The sequence below is a fragment of the Microcaecilia unicolor genome, chromosome 8 (genome assembly GCF_901765095.1).
Source record: "Microcaecilia unicolor chromosome 8, aMicUni1.1, whole genome shotgun sequence".
In the NCBI taxonomy this organism is placed as follows: domain Eukaryota; kingdom Metazoa; phylum Chordata; class Amphibia; order Gymnophiona; family Siphonopidae; genus Microcaecilia; species Microcaecilia unicolor.
Genome location: NC_044038.1, coordinates 53,912,772 through 53,929,240, shown reverse-complemented (window position 1 = coordinate 53,929,240; position 16,469 = coordinate 53,912,772). Strand labels below are relative to the sequence as shown.

Genomic DNA, 16,469 nt, shown 5'->3' with positions numbered 1-16,469 from the left:
TCCCCAGCTGGGAAGCAGAATTAAAATAGGGGGAGGGGCAAATATGACAACATTTTCATGACTTAGCATTGCTGCTGTTTGTTATTTACCTTTTTTTGATTATTGTTTGTTGGGAAAGATGGATTGGTGTTATTTGCAGTGTCATCAATAAAAATCGTTGAAACAGAAAACCAAGGTCCTATGGTTCAGAAAGCAGGGAATTGAGGCCCCACCATCAATATCTTTGTCCAATGGTCAAAGCTTTACAGTCTAGTCCGAAACCAGAATACTAGGGATCTTGCTTGATTCTTCACTTCAGTTGAATTACTGTAATGTTCTATTTCTTGGTATTAAGTGTCAATATCAGAAACAGAAACTGCAAATCATACAGAATACAGCTGCTACACTAATACACAGATTGAATAGATATACCAGTGTTTCAACTCATCTTAACAAACTGCACTGGCTTCCCATATCAGAAAGACTCAGGTTCAAAGCTGTTTGTTTAGTTTTTCAAATCTTACAGGGTTTCATCTCTGAACTGCTGACTAAGATTGCTTCACTACGTTTGGTCCAGTCTAACAGATTGAAAGAACAACTGATGCTAGCGTCATCGTTTCAAAAGACAATTAGAAATCAGAAGATTTCCAGCTCTCTGTTCCCTGTACTTGGAGTTAAAATATGGAACTTTAACCTACTGCCATCAGGACAGATACTTTAGCTTCAGGAATAGGCTAAAAACCTCTCTCTTCCCAAAGACTGTTTCATAACAATCCATTGACGTCTATCTCCTAGTATCATCCATTATTATCATTTCCTATAATGTTTTTGGTCTCATGCATTACACCAGTGGTCTCTAATTGTTCTCATACCTCACACTAACATTATCGGCTTTTGTCTCACCAAGAATGTAAACCACACTGAACCCTGGAAAGGGGATATCAGCGGTATACAAGAATTGATTTGATTCTCCTCCACTGCTGCCACCATCATCACACTATCTCTGCTCAAGCTGCTCTGAAGTGCTTGAAAGTGGCATAGTGTGAGGCATTTGAAAGCAGGCATGTGCTTAAGGTCTGCTGATTCCTGCCTCCTCCATTGCAAATTTCCTGCCAGAGGGGGCAGGACACAGTAGACCTTTAGGATGTACCTGTGCTCAGAGGTTCCACACTGTGGCCCAGGCAGACAAGAGGTGAGTTGGTAGTGATGGCAGTAGCCGTGGAGAAGGGAAGGAAGCAGGCCCTGTCCTGCCGCACTGCTTCCCTCCTGAATTCTGCCGCCATAGCCAGACACTTGCTCTACCTAGTGTAAGACTCACTTGGGTCCTTGCTCTTTGGAATAAGCTGCTACTTGAGTTATGCTTGGAATTGAACCTATTGATCTTTTGAAGACCTGGATGTTTGCTCAGGCGCTTAAAGGATATTGTTAGTGATGATGGATTTGACCCTACCTATGATTTAGTTAAGTTTATTTTCAATTGTCTAAAATTTGTATTTCATGATTGTCTTATGTATGTTTTTGTATTTTATAGCAGTCTATATCCCCAAGAGGAGAAAAAAAAAACCAAACAAACTAGATAAAAAGCTATCTTCTCCATAATGCCTGATTCTCTCCTAGATATACAGCACTCAAATGGCCATCACAAACCACCTCCCTCTACCACACATTAAGCATACCTGAGAAGGCTTAGTAAAATTAAGCGCTGGAGGTACAGGCTTTCATCCAAGGAGGACAAAAGAGTTCTGGTATGGGCCAAATCCCAAATCATGGAAAAATAACTTTCATGTTATAAGTTATTTTCTTTTTTTTTAAATCTAGAATATAAATCTTCCAGCTGTTCTAACAGTTGAAGAGCTGGAAAATTTACACTGCAGTGAAGATGTATGGATCATAATTCCTGTAAACAATTTCCTTGAGTTTCCCTGAGGTAGAGTTGAAGCTTGAAACATGATATTGTGTCAGGTGAAAGCTGGGTCTTGGTTTTGGAGATCTTCACTTAACAATCTTAAGTAGTTTTTGCTCTAACATTGTTTATTTACACTGAATTTGGTTTATAAAGTTTTACATTGGACTCCAAAAATATATTTTAACCTACTGACTGATATTTAAACTTAAATAATTCATTGAGGGGCCTTTTTACAAAGCGGTGGTAAGCTGAAACTACCGCCAATCCAACAAGTCTGCATTTCTGGAGCACCGAGAAAATTTTTTTTTGTAGCATGGCGCTAACCCGGTGGTAATTGTGTATTGTCGCGCACTGCCTGCTTACCACAGGAGCCCTTACCACCACTCAATGGATGGTGGTGCTTCCCTCTGCATGGCCACACAATAAAAGTTATTTTACTGCATGACCATTTTGGGGGGGCATTTTACCCGCTGTGGTAAAAAGGGCCCTGGCATGTACGAAAAACAAACCCTGCCGCTACCGCAGGGCCATTTTTCCTGCAGCTTAGTAAAAGGACCCCTGAAATTTTTTATGATCTCTTGTGTATGATGGTCCATGAATATAGCTATTTTATATTTTGTTTAAAAACTGCTTGAGAAGGTAGGGAGTTTGATAATTATTTGGGGTTAGCCCTCATTGGTTTTTGGATTTTTTTTTGTTTTGCCTTAATAAAATAGGTTTGGGGAGGGGATAATTTTATAAAATCACCCCATGGCTTACGCTTCTATAAATATGAGTGGTGACAAAATAGTATATACTTCTCTATGAACTGTATATAGACATTCCTGAGGGTATAGTTTAGGTACAACAAGGCCAGACTTGTGATGTATACACATATTTTATAAAATATGAGAGTAAGCACACACATATTCACTTGCTTTGGAAGAGGTGTAAATGTGTGCATCAGCATTTACATGATATAGTGGCTGGTTCTAGGAGCCTATTTTATATGGACACAAGGGCACCTACATTGTCTTTGTAACATAGGTTTAAAAGAAGTGCCTTTTGGACTTCTCACACAGATGTTCTTTTATAACCCAAGGCCAAAATAGGCACTTTTTTTTTTTTTTTTACTTTATCATAGGCCCCTGTTATAAAATTGATCCCTTTTCCTGTGTGAGGTGATATGAGGACAGTACTGACAAGGAAGCCATCTACTGGCAGTGTACTGTGCACAGCCTGCTTGATGATCTTGCCTTGAGCACAGATCTTGAAGTGTACCAGTGGCGTTCCTAGGGGGGCCGATCGCCCCGCCCCCCAGAACAGCGCGACGCCCCCCCCAGTGAAAGAACCCCCAATCCCCCGGCGAAAGAACACCCCCCCGGGTGCACGCCGCTGGGGGGGGGGGGGTGCCGCACGCCTGCCAGCTCTTCGTTTTCATGCTCCCTCTGCCCCGGAACAGGAAGTAACCTGTTCTGGGGCAGAGGGAGCATGAAAACGAAGAGCCGACAGGCGCGCGGCACCCCGCCCCCACTTGGTACGCCACTGAAGTGTACTCTCCACATGTTTCTATGAAAGCTTACAGGACTTTTGGTTTCTTTCCACTTTACAGGGTGGGGAAGATATTTTGGCTTCTCTGAGTTCTTCCATGTTTTGGTAGTTGTCAAGGAAGTGTTTTTGATAGGTGTGGGAAGAGATGAGGCTATCTTGTTCATTTGGGGTTATTTAATCTGTTATACTTAATGGTCTATCTATTGCTGAGTTTTGTTCCTTAAATAAAATTGTTTTTAGAAGCACATTAACACCTTATTGGAGTGGAGGAGTAGCCTATTGGTTAGTGCAGTGGGCTGAGAACCTGAGGAACTGTGTTCAATTCCCACTGCAGCTCCTTCTGTCTCTGGGCAAGTCACGTTAACCCTTTTTTGCCCCAGGTTAGACTGTGAGCTTACTAGGGACGTAAACATACATAAACCACAAAAAGCCAGTATTTCAAATTCCATTACCCTTTTATTTTCAAACAAACAATCTACCCATGTAACTTAGGGGCCCATTTACTAAAGCTTAGCATGTACTAAGTGCTAAGAGGCACATTATATACCTAGCCATGTAACTTAGGGGACAGGGGACCTTTTACTAAAGTTTACCGTGCACTAAGTGCAAAGAAGCCCATTATATACCTATGGAATTCTTAGAATTTAGCACATGCTAATTCTGTTAGCGCATACTAAGCTTTAGTAAAAGGGACCTTCAGGGAACTAAATTTGGTAGTTATTTAAAAAATGTATGCCTCCTTAATAGGAAAGAAAAAAATCAACTTGTTTTTTTATGCTTATTTTTATGTGCATAAAAGAGAGGCATGTTTAGGTGAGGAGATTAAACTATATGCATATAATTGAATTTTCAAATGTACACACAGTTTCATGTGCCCCAAAGCCATCTATAGAAACAACTGGTACATTTTTGTACCCATATACATTTAACCATATTTTCAAAGACAAACTACACACGTAGTTTTGCACTGAAAATTCACTTAAGCTTATAGAGATACAAAAGTATAACAACATAAGAAAAGCCACACTGAGTGAGATCAAGGTCCATAGAGTCTGGGTCATAAGTACCCAGCAGATACAAAAAAGTTGCGCTATTTCTCAGCTTATTTTCAGTAAAAAGCAATGGCTCTCCCAAGTCTACCTGGTCTAATACTTTTTTAACAGACTTTATCCTCTAAGAACTTTTCTAAGCCTCTTTTGAATCTCACTACTTTGGTTGCTTGACCACATCCTTTGGCAACAGACTCCACAGCTTAATTATGCACTGTATGAAAATAAAACTTGTTTATTTTCAGTCTACCAGTCATTAGTTTCATGGAGTGAAACATAGAATCATGACGGGAGATAAGGGCCAAATGACTCATCCAGTCTGCCCTTCCTCAATAACCACTAGCTCCTCTTTTTCCTAAGGGATCTCATATGCCTGTCCCACGCTTTCTTAACTTATTAGTGCCCAATGTTCCCATAATAGGCCATGTGGGAACATTGGGCACTAATGCGTTCAGTTCTGATACAGTCTTTGTGTCTCCACAACCTCCACCGGGAGGCTATTCCACGCATCTACTACCCTTTCCGTCAAATAGTATTTCCTCTTAACTTTATCCTATGCCCTCTCATTCCACAGTTTTCCTTCATTTAAAAAAGGCTCACCTCTTATGTATTAACGTCACTGAGGTATTTAAATGTCTCTATCATATCCCCTCTCTCCCAGCATATACATGTTGAGGTCCATGAGCCTGACCCCATATATTTTATGACAGAGACCATTTACCAGTTTGGTAGCTGCCCTCTGGATCAACTTCATCATGATTGTATCTTTCCGTAGGTGGAGTCTCCATAATTGCACACAGAACTCCAAATGGGGGCCTCACCAGAGACTTATACAAGGGAACTATCACCTCTTTTTTCCTGCTGGTCATCCCTCTCCTTATGCACCCAAGAATCATTCTGGCTTTGACCGTCGCCTTTTCTACCTACTTGGCCACCTTAATGTCTTCGGACACAATCACCCCCAAGTCCCACTCTTCTTCCGTACACAGAAGCACTTCACCCCCTATATTGTACCACTCCCTTGGATTATAGTAACCCAAGTGCGTGACCCTACATTTCTTAGCATTAAATCTTAGTTGCCAATTATTAGACCAGTCTTTAAGCTTCGCTAGATCCTTCCTCATGCCATCAACACCCTCCGGGGTGTCCATTCTACTACAGAGTTTAGTATTACCCGCAAAGAGGCAAACCTTACCAGACAGCCCTTCCACAATATCACTCACAAAGATGTTAAAAAGGGTCAGCCTGAGGACCGACCCTGCAGCACCACCACTGATAACATCCCTTTCCTCTTGTTTTTGTGTTTGAAAGGTTAAACAACCAGACCCTAAAGTTTTCCACCCTGGTCATGATTTTATCATATCCCCTTCTCAATCTTCTTTTCTTTAAGCTGAAGAGCACCAACTTGTTTAGCTGTTATGATCGGAGTCAGAACCCCTCTGAAACTTACCTCTTTCCTGGGGGTCAGCTTCTTAGCTGGCTTCTGTTTCTTTTCTCTGTCCTTTCTGAGCTGGCTCTGTCTCTCTGTGCTGGCAGCTTCCAGCAGCATGGGGTTAATTGTTTTACTTTACTACAGCTGTGGGGGTGGACTGAGTTAGCTCTAGCTCTCTTTGGGTGTACTGGTTTCAGGTGCTTCACGGTGTTGCATTGGTGTGGGTTGGGCCTCTATGGGTTTCAGTGTGCTCTCTGGGTCAGTGTGCTGTTGCCTGGGTCTAGGGAGTGTAACATCATCAGGGAGGGCCTTGATAAGGAAGTGGTGTTGTTACCTTCAGGGCCTTTTGCAACGGTGGTGTTTGCTTTAGGTAGGGTGGTGCAGTGTGCACTTCTGACTTTGTGTCTAGTTTCCCTGCTTGCTTTTGCTAAGGGCCAGGTTAGTGTTAGTGCAGTGTGCACTGGTGACTGTGTGTTTAGCTCTCCTGCTTTTCCCTTATGGTTCCCCTGCTTTTCCCTCTTGGTTTTGGAAGCATTGCTGTGTGTAGGGCTTTGGAAGCTCTGTTGCTGATAGAAGTACTTCAGGGTTTGGTGTTGTTAGGAACACTGCAGAGTTTACTGTTAGAAGTACTTCTGGTGTTTGTGCTATTGGGAGCATTGCAGTCTTTGCTGTTGGTGTTTGGTGCTTTAGAAGCACTTTTGGCTTATGTGTTAGCTTCCCTGCTTTTTCCTTGTGGCTCCCCTGTCTTCCCTTTTAGTGCTAGGAGCTCTTCTGGTTGCTTGCCAGAGTAGTGCTTAGGAAGCACCTTGTTAGTTTTGTTCTAGCTTGCTAGAGCAGTGCTTAGGTAGCTTGTTAGTTTTGTGTTTAGCTTATTAGTGTAGAGCTCTGCTTGTAGCTTGGTGCTTAGTAGCACCTGTGTTAGCTTTGTGTTTAGTTCCCTGCTCTGTTAGTTTAGGGCTTAGGAAGTCCCTTTCTTGAGCAGGGCTTAGGAGCTCCTGTTTAGTATAGGGCTTAGGAAGTCCTTTTGCCAGTTTACTGTTAGGAACACTCCTGCTGGTTTAGGGCTTGGGAGCACGTAGATCAGTTTAGGTTTAGGAGCACTTCTGTTTCCAGTCCTGGTCCCTGTGTCATCCGGTATCCAGTAAGTCCTGCCGGCTACTCGAACCCAGGAGCTCAACTCCTGGGGGGCTTAGTAGCTAAGCGCAGGTGAAGCTGTGCGGACCAGTCCAGTGTGCTCCAGTCCAGTGTGTTCCGGTCCGGTGTGTGTTCCAGTCTGGTGCGCTCCAGTCCAGTGTGTTCCGGTCCGGTGTGTGTTCCAGTCCTGTGTCCTCCAGTCCGGGGGATTGCAGTCCAGTGTTCCAGTCCTGTGTCCTCCAGTCCGGGGGATTCCAGTCCATGTGTTCCGGTTCGCTGGGCAGTGCCTGCAGTCCCTGCCGGTGTGCTTACCCAGTGTTGGTTGGTGGGTTTTGCCTGCTGCTGTCGCTCCTCGGCAGCAGCCCAAGGGCTCACGTTTGCTCCAGAGCCCGGCCCCGCGGCCTCTGAACCTGAGAACCTGACATTAGCCTTTCTTCATAAGGGAAGTGTTCCTTCCCTTTTATCATTTTTGATGCCCTTCTCTTAATCTTATCTAGTTCTGTTATATTCTTTTTAAGATAGGATGGCCATAACTACACACAATCTAAAGGTGCAGTCACACGAAGGAGTTATACAGAGGAATGGAGGGGCATAATCGAATGGGGACGACCACCTCTAAGGATGCCCATCTCTGAGGACGTCCCCACAGATGGGCGGGGCATCCCGTATTATCGAAACAAGATGGCTGTCCATCTTTCGTTTCGATAATATGGTCGACCTTAGAGATGGTCGACCTAAATGTTGAGATGGTCGTCCTTAGAGATGGGCGACCTCGGTTTTCGCTGATAATGGAAACCGAGGATGCCCATCTCAAAAACGACCAAATCCAAGGCATTTGGTCGTGGGAGCCAGTATTCGTAGTGCACTGATCCCCCTCACATGCCAGGACAACAACTGGGCACCCTAGGGGGCACTGCAGTGGACTTTACAAATTGCTCCCAGGTGCATAGCTCCCTTACCTTCGGTGCTGAGCCCCCCAAAACCTCCCCCAAACTGTACACCACTACCATAGCCCTTACGGGTGAAGAGGGGCACTTACATTTGGGTACAGTGGGTTTCGGGTGGGTTTTGGAGGGCTCATATTTACCACCACAAGTGTAACAGGCTGGGGGGGGGATGGGCCTGGCTCTGCCTGTCTGAAGTGCACTGCACCCACTAAAAACTGCTCCTGGGACCTGTATACTGCTGTGATGGAGCTGGGTATGACATTTGAGGCTGGCATAGAGGCTGGAAAAAAAATTTTTTTTTAATTCTTTTTGGGGGTGGGAGGGGGTTGGTGACCATGGGGGGAGTAGGGGGAGGTCATCCCCGATTCCCTCCGGTGGTCATCTGGTCATTTTGGGCACCTTTTCAAGGCTTGGTCGTGAAAAAAAGGGACCAAGTCGGCCAAATGGTCGTCAGGGGCGCCCTTCTTTTTTCCATTATCGGCCGAGGACGCCCATCTCTTAACCACGCCACGCCTTTGCTACGCTGCCAACACACCAACATGAACTTTGGTCGTCCCCGTGACAGAAAGCAGTTGAGGACGCCCAAATCAGCTTTTGATTATGCCGATTTGGGCGACCCTGAGAGAAGGACACCCATCTCCCGATTTGTGTCAAAACATGGGTGCCCTTCTCTTTCGATTATACCCCTGATAATGATATTCTTAAATTTGTTCTCCAATCCTTTTTGAATAATCCCTAACATTCTATTTTTATTTTTATCAATTGCAATACACTGGGCTGAAAATGTCTACATATTATTCACAATTACTCCAGAACTCTTTTGTTTGGTGCTTACTCCTAAACTCATAACCCAGTATTTTCTGCCTGTAGTTGGGAATATTTTTCCTTTTGTACATCACCTTGCATTTGTTTACACTAAATTTTATCTACAATTTAGATGCATAGTATTCTAGTCTCACAATATATCAGCAAACAAATAGAATAAATCTACACAAAAGTCAGGAGAGGGGAGGGCAATCGTGCAGCATGAACAAACATATCTAGCTTTGGTAATTACAGCCATTGACACACTGATACTAAGAATGTACAAAATTATCATTTGTAATTTTGTTTTATATGGGATTCCAGAATTCATTACAAGCACACCTGCACTGAAGGATTCATGTTTTGTATGAGTTCACACCTTTTTGTGAGATTTAAACTCCCAGAAGATGCCAAGACAGTGACACCGTCAACCAAATTATATTTCAACAGCTGTTTAAATATATTCTCTCTTCCTCATTGCAGGTTTTGTTCTGGTCATTGGGTTGGTAACTTTCTACCGCATTGGGCCCTATACGCACTTATCTTGGTCCTGCTACCTGAATATTGGTGCGTGTCTGCTAGCCACACTAGCAGCTGCCATTCTCATCTGGAATATCCTTCACAGGCGAGAAGACTGCATGGCACCACGTGTTATTGTTATCAGTCGCACCCTTACTGCACGCTTTCGCCGTGGACTGGAGAATGACTATGTTGAGTCACCCTGCTGAAAGCAGGCTTAAGGGAAGAAAAATCTTCCAAAGAAATATGTGCTAAACTTTATTACATATAGACTGTAAGTTAAACCTATGAAACAGATGGACAACAAAAGAAAAATAAATGCTAAATCATAATGGAAAAAATATCACCTTAACTGTTTGGCAACACAGCCTCTTCATGGATCACATTTATATACCTATGTATAAAACAAATATATATTATAAATATCAACAGTCAGGGCTGGCCCTACACATTAGTGGCTGTATTTGTCATATGTGGCCCTATTTTTCAGCCCTTAATGACTTATGGAAATATTTATGTAAATGAGGCCTCACAACAAGTTTCTGCCTGTGGGCCCACATCCCCACAGACCATCATTGCACAAGGTTCCATCCACCCTCTGCTAGTGCAGAAATTGAATATATAAGGGATCCTTTTACTAAGCTGCGATAAGCACTAATGCATGCTTACCGCAGCTTAAAAGGGTTTACCATAGGGCGCACTGAAGTATCACGCAGTAAGTTTTTTGGGCAAGGAGGTGTCTCTGTGGGGTACAGAGTGAATATTTCTGTGCTAATTAGTTAGCCTGTCAGCATTGCTGAAAGCTGATTAGTGCAGGAGTGGCACTTGAGCCTTTATTGCCTACAAAAGTAGTAGAACAAATTTCTATTAATGGTCGCACACTAATGGCTATTTTCCAGCTCCAGTAGAAATGGCCTTAGTGCATGGGAAAGCCCCTTGTAAGGGCACGAAGGACACTTTCTACCACAGCATTGTAAAATGACCCTAAGTATCTACGAGGAAGTTCACACTCGCATACCAGTTATTTCAAGTGAATAGGCATACAGGCATGAAAGATGGGAGAAATATGTTTAAGTCTATTCAAAAATTTCAGCTGTGGATACTTGTACTCTAATTCTATAGCAAAATCACCATAATGAATGACTTGGCAGCAGAAGTCTAGTAGAACAAATAAACTGTAAGACCCCATACCTATTTATCTGTGAAATGGTTTGGATGGACAACTATGTAATTTAAAGCACTAACATCTGGCAGCTTGGTTTGACATGTATGTTTATTTCTCTTTACTGTGTAATAAAGAACAAAGATACTTCAGACAGAACACAAAGAATAACCTCTGTAATACCACACACATACTACTGGTACACAGGATTTTTATTAGTAAAAATGATCAAAAATGTGTTTAGTCCTAAGTGCAGAATTGTCTTATCACAGTCACTTCTCATTTACCTATACATTGTCTGAAATGGCACAATGCATATTCCATACCTAATCAATGGACTCCAACCTGTGGAAACCCCGGTCACTTCTACACCACCCAATGCTGCTTGTGTCGAACAATTTGGCAAATATTATGTGATGCCTTTTCTTTAAAAAATATATACAATTTTAATGGCCCTTTCCCAAATTCAGGATACTAAGCTGTAAACACAATGCCTTTGGAGAGGAGAAGATGAAAGATAATAAGAAATGCGCTTTAACACAGAAAACGTTTGACTTCAAATGTATTTTGATGCACATTAATATGGTTATCTTGTAGCAAATTTGATCATTTCCCCCAAACCACAGAATTCTCACAAATCAAACTGAACATTTAGGTCTGAAATAATAAGTGATGAAAGGAAAATGTTCTACAAAATCTCCATGTGTTCCCAAATTAAAAAAAAATACATAACCTACCACTAAAACAAAGATGCCAAAGTTCCAAACAGGCGCTTATTTTATAAAAGCAATATAGATTCCCTTGTACCTTTATAAAATGGGCACTCAGAACTATCCTTAGTTGCATATATATTCTCAAACACAAATTTATACTTACTCTAAAAGTGTGAATGTGTGCAGGGCCATGCCAACACGGTAAGCGGGGTAAGCACGGCAGGGAGGCGCCGTCCACTGGGGGGCGCTGCCGCACCATGCTTACCTCGCCCTCCCGCTCCCATTGCCCAACTGCCCGCCCTCTTCTCTCCCGCAAGATCCCTTTCCTTTTTTTTCTCCTTTTAAATTTACCTCCGTCCAGCAGCGCAGCGTCAGTGAAGGAGGCGGCGCTCCCGACGTGTCTAGCCTTCCCTTCGCTCAGTGTTTCGCCTTCTTCTGACATCAAGGAAATGACATCAGAAGAAGGCGGGACACTGAGCGAAGGGAAGGCTAGACATGTCGGGAGCGCCGCCTCCTTCACTGACGCTGTGCCTGCGCTGTCGGATGGAGGTAAATTTAAAAGAAAAAAAAAGGAAAGGGATGTGGGGGGGGGGGGAGAAGAGGGCGGGCAGAGAGGAGCATGGATGCGAGGGCAGGGTTCATGGAAGGGAGAGAGGGGAATTGCTGGATAGGGATGAATGGAGGGAGCAGGGGACAGATGGGCATGGATGGATAGGAGGGTAGGGCAGAGGGAGAGAGGGGAATTGCTGGATAGAGATAAATGGAGGGGGCAGGGGACAGAGGAGCATGGATGGGAGGGCAGGGCTCAGGGAGAGAGGAGAAATTGCTGGACATAGAGGGGAGGGAAGAGAGATGAAGGAGATGAAATGAGGGAAAAGGAAGAGAGGAGAAAAATTGCACATGGATGAAGAAAATAGGCAGAAGCTGAGGACCAGAAATGAAGAAGAAAGGAGGTAAGGAAAGAAATAAATGGAAAGGAAGCCCTGGAAACGGAGTTAAGAGGACAGATAGCAGCAGAATCAGATACTGGGCCAGCATGATCAGAAAAAGAAAGTCACCAGACAACAAAGGTAGAAAAAAATCATTTTATTTTCGTTTTAGTGTTTGGAATATATCCACTTTGAGAATTTACATCTGCTATCTTATTTTGCAATGTATAGCAATTTGTTTCTAAGAATATTGCTGACAATTCCTGTCAGTGTGGCAAGTGGTGAGCAATCATTTTCACGGGGGGGGGGGGGGGGGGGGGGGGGGCGCCAACTGATAGTCTGCAGGGGGGCACCAGAGACCCTAGGCAAGGCCCTGAATGTGTGCATGTTCTTTATGCACATGTATGTATCTTTAACAAGCCACATGCATATATCACAATATGCCCATCCCTGCTCTACATCCCTGGGCACATCTATACAATTAATGGCCGCTCAATTATATAAGCATCATTTTCTGCATGTAAATCATGCTTTACATATGGAAAATGCTTTATAAAATTACCCCTAAAGAGGTAATTTTATACATACCCACACTGGGAGTAAATTTATAAGAGAGTTGAGCATGCAGAACAGTGTTTTTTTTGCACTCAAATAGACACTTACAAAATTGTTAGTGTTCTATAATAAATGGCATTCTTTTCCTGTTAAGTTATATTTTTATTTTATTGGGCATTGCCTTTATTTACTTGTTAAAAAGGTGATTCAACAAATGCAAATAAATATAAAATATATATAAATATACATGCCTAAAAGTAGGTGCTAGGAATAACATGACACCTACATTTATATGATACTAGTAAAAAAGGCCCGTTTCTGACACAAATGAAACGGGCGCTAGCAAGGTTTTCCTCGGAGTGTGTATGTTTGGGAGAGTGTATGTGAGAGTGACTGTTTGAGAGTGGGAGTGAAAGTGTGATTGTGTGAGAGAGAGCGTGAGTCTGGGTGTGAGTGTTGTTTGTGAGAGAGTGTGTGTGTGAGAATGAGAGTGTGTGCAAGTGTGTATGTGAGACACAGTGTGAGTGAGAGTGTGTGTGTGTGGGCGACGAGAGAGAGTGTGTGTGAGACACAGATTCTCTGTTTGAGTGAGTGTATGAGACCAAGCGAGTGTGTGAGTGACTGTGTGGCACATAGAGAGTGAATGTGATACAGTGTGAGACAGAGTGTGTGAGAGTGAGAAAGACATTGTATATGAGAGAGAGAGTGTGAGCCGTGCCCTTCCAATCCATGGCCATCTGTCCCCTGCCCCCTCCATTCATCCTTTTCCAGCAATTCCCCTCTGTCCCTGAGCCTGCCCTCCCAACCATGGCCATCCATATTTGTCCTGTCACTGCCCCCGCCATTCATCCCTATCCAGCATTTTCCCTCTCTGCCTGAGGCCTGCCCTGCAATCCATATCCATCCATGCCCATCTGTCCCCTCCATTCATCCCTATGCAGCAATTCCCCTCTCCCTGAGTCCTGCCCTTCCAATCCCATGCCCCATCCATGCTCCTCTGTCAACTGGCCCCTCCATTTTTCTCTATCCAGCATTTCCCCCTCTCTGCCTGAGGCCTGCTCTGCAATCCATATCCATCCATGCCCATCTGTCCCCTCCATTCATCCCTACCCAGCAATTCCCCTCTCCCCGAGTCCTGCCCTTCCAATCCATGCCCATCCATGCTCCTCTGTCACCTGGCCCCTCCATTTTTCCCTATCCAGCATTTCCCCTCTCTGCCTGAGGCCTGCTCTGTAATCCATATCCATCCATGCCCATCTGTCCTCTCCATTCATCCCTATCCAGCAATTCCCCTCTCCCTGAGTCCTGCCCTTCCAATCCATGCCCATCCATGCTCATCTGTCACCTGGCCCCTCCATTTTTCCCTATCCAGCATTTCCCCTCTCTGCTGAGGCCTGCTCTGTAATCCATGCTCCTCTGTCCCCTGCCCCCTCCATTCATCCATTTCCAGCAAGTCCCCTCTCGCCCTTCCATGACCCCCCCCCCTCGCATCCATGCTACGCTCTCTCCCATGTCCCAGCCGGCCCGCCCTCTTCTCCCCCCCCCCCCCTTCGCATCCATGCCTCGCATCCATGCATCCCTTTTTTTTTTTTTAATTCTTTTTAACTTTACCTCCGTGGCGGTTCGTGCAGCGAAGCGTCAGGGAAGGAGGCGGCGCTCCCGACGTCTAGCTTTCCCTTCGCTGTGTTCCGCCTTGTTTGAAGGCGGAACACAGCGAAGGGAAAGCTAGACGTCGGGAGCGCCGCCTCCTTCCCTGACGTTTCGCTTCCGGATTTGTTTGTTTTGTCGCGAGGGCGGGGCAGAGACGGCTGGCTGGCTTGAAGGCTTCACACCACGAATCCCCGAACCCTTCAGCCTCAGCCTGGGAGTGACGTCAGATGGCTTCAAGGCTTCAAGGCTTCAAGGCTTCAGGCTTCAGACTTCAGACTTCCGGCTTCAAGCTTCCGGCTTCACAGAACGTGGCTTCAGAACGTTGAGGGTGCGTTTTATTATATTAGATAAATAGGCATTCTCAGGGCAGAGAATGAGTAGCGGTATCAACACTTAAGCTTGTGTTTTATTACATACTAGTAAAAAAGGCCCGTTTCCATAACAAATGAAACGGGCACTAGCAAGGTTTTCCTCGGAGAGTGTATGTTTGAGAGAGTGTGTGTGAGAGTGACTGTGAGAGAGAGAGAGAGAGAGAGACAGAGTGAATGTGCGAGTGTGTGTGTGTGACATAGAGTGAGGCTGTCTGTGTGAGAGTGTGTGTGTGAGATTGAGAGAGTGTGTGTGAGAAAGAATGAGAGTGTGCGGCAGGGCCCCCCCCCCCTCCGTCTCTCGCCCTCCTTCCCCTCCCCCTTTCCCTCCCAGCTTCAGGGTTGTGGTCCCCCCTCCCTCCGCCTTTCAGGGTCGTGGCCCCCCTCCCTCCCTCCCTCCCATGTTCAGGGTCCCTCCTTCCCACTCCCACGTTCAGGCTGGCTCCCTCCCTCCCTCCCACGTTCAGGGTGGCTGGCTGGCTGGCTCCCTCCCTCTCACCCTCTGACGTTCAGGCTTGCTCGGGGCGATGGTAGTCCTCTCTTCCTACCCCACTGGGGCTCCCCGAGGACACGTTTAGAATAAATGGTCGAGAAAAGGCACTGAACCGAGGCACGAAGCTGTTTGCACTGCACAGGCACTTTTGTTATATCATCTGCATGCTCATACAGATAAGCCCCATTTTAGGAAGAAAAGTATTAAACCTTCGCTAATAAAATTTGCAAAAATTCAGCTTACACCTGGTCATGCTAGGTTTTATCTTGTAGTTTACCCTCTTCTTTTGCCCGAGGGTGAGAATCTATTTTACCAAACATTTTCACACAGGAACAGAAATAGAAAATCCATGCCTGAGCTTTCGATTGAAAATACTCTGCGGTCTGCGTATTCCCCCTCTGCCTTAATGTAAATGCCTGTGGTGGTGGTGGAGTTTGGTATAGGCGTGGCTGGAAAAACACAGCATCCAATAGTAGGACGGGGGTGTATCTGGAAGTATTCCCTTTGTGGCAGGTCTCCATGTGAAAGCATCTGTAGTGGTGACTATTATGTCTTCTTTTTTCATAAATAAGAAACCGTGCAAAAATGGACTTGTGGAGGTGCATGGGACTGGCAAGAGGCAGAAGAAGGTGATTCGTGTCGTAGCGACGGGTGAGCAATGCGATTCGTTGAGTGTCAGTGCTCCGCCCTCGACGTCATCACATTGTGACGTGAGGGCGGGGCAGACACTCATGGGGAAAAAGCGATCTACACAACTACATCTTCCGGTTTCAGGCGTCCTTCCGGCTTCATTAGAACGTTGGAGGTGCGTTTTATATAGAGAGATATGTATAAGTGCTGATTTCTACCTGTACATAGATACACAAAGTTATTCCTGTATTGGAGTAGGTTTAACTGTGTAGCATCTTTTAGAACGGCAATTTTATAAAGGCATACAGGAGTACATTGATTTTCTTTCTTCAGGAACAAATCTTTTTAAAACTCAGGTTATGTCAACTGCTTTTATCACATCTTCAAGCAACAAGTTTCAAAGCTTAACTATGTATTGCTTGTATAAAACAGGTAAACCACATGCACTTATGTGCCTTTTTTGCCTAGATGCCCTGTTATAGAATTACTCTGCTTTTTGCAAAGAGCATAAGAATTGACATATTGGGTCAAACCAAAAGTCCATAAAATCCAATATCCTGTTTCCAATAATGGCCAATCCAGGTCACAAGTACCTGGCAGAATCCCCAAAAGAAGCTGACTTTCATGCTACTTTATCCCAGGGGTAAGCAATGGTTTTCCCCAGGTCTA

At 44.6% G+C, this 16,469-nt stretch overlaps 2 protein-coding genes across 2 annotated transcripts in view; one reads left to right on the top strand and one right to left on the bottom strand.

Moving 5' to 3' along the window:
- The window catches only part of TMEM204 (transmembrane protein 204), a 129,534-nt gene extending 118,186 nt beyond the window's left edge, over window positions 1-11,348 (top strand). Inside the window, exon 3 of the mRNA XM_030212532.1 lies at window positions 9,265-11,348. Within this exon, the coding sequence (XP_030068392.1) occupies window positions 9,265-9,509 (245 nt within the window). The 3' untranslated portion in view covers window positions 9,510-11,348. The remainder of the gene's footprint in view (window positions 1-9,264) is intronic.
- The window catches only part of IFT140 (intraflagellar transport 140), a 681,938-nt gene that overhangs the window by 293,178 nt on the left and 372,291 nt on the right, over window positions 1-16,469 (bottom strand). The gene's annotated exons all lie outside the window — the stretch shown is intronic.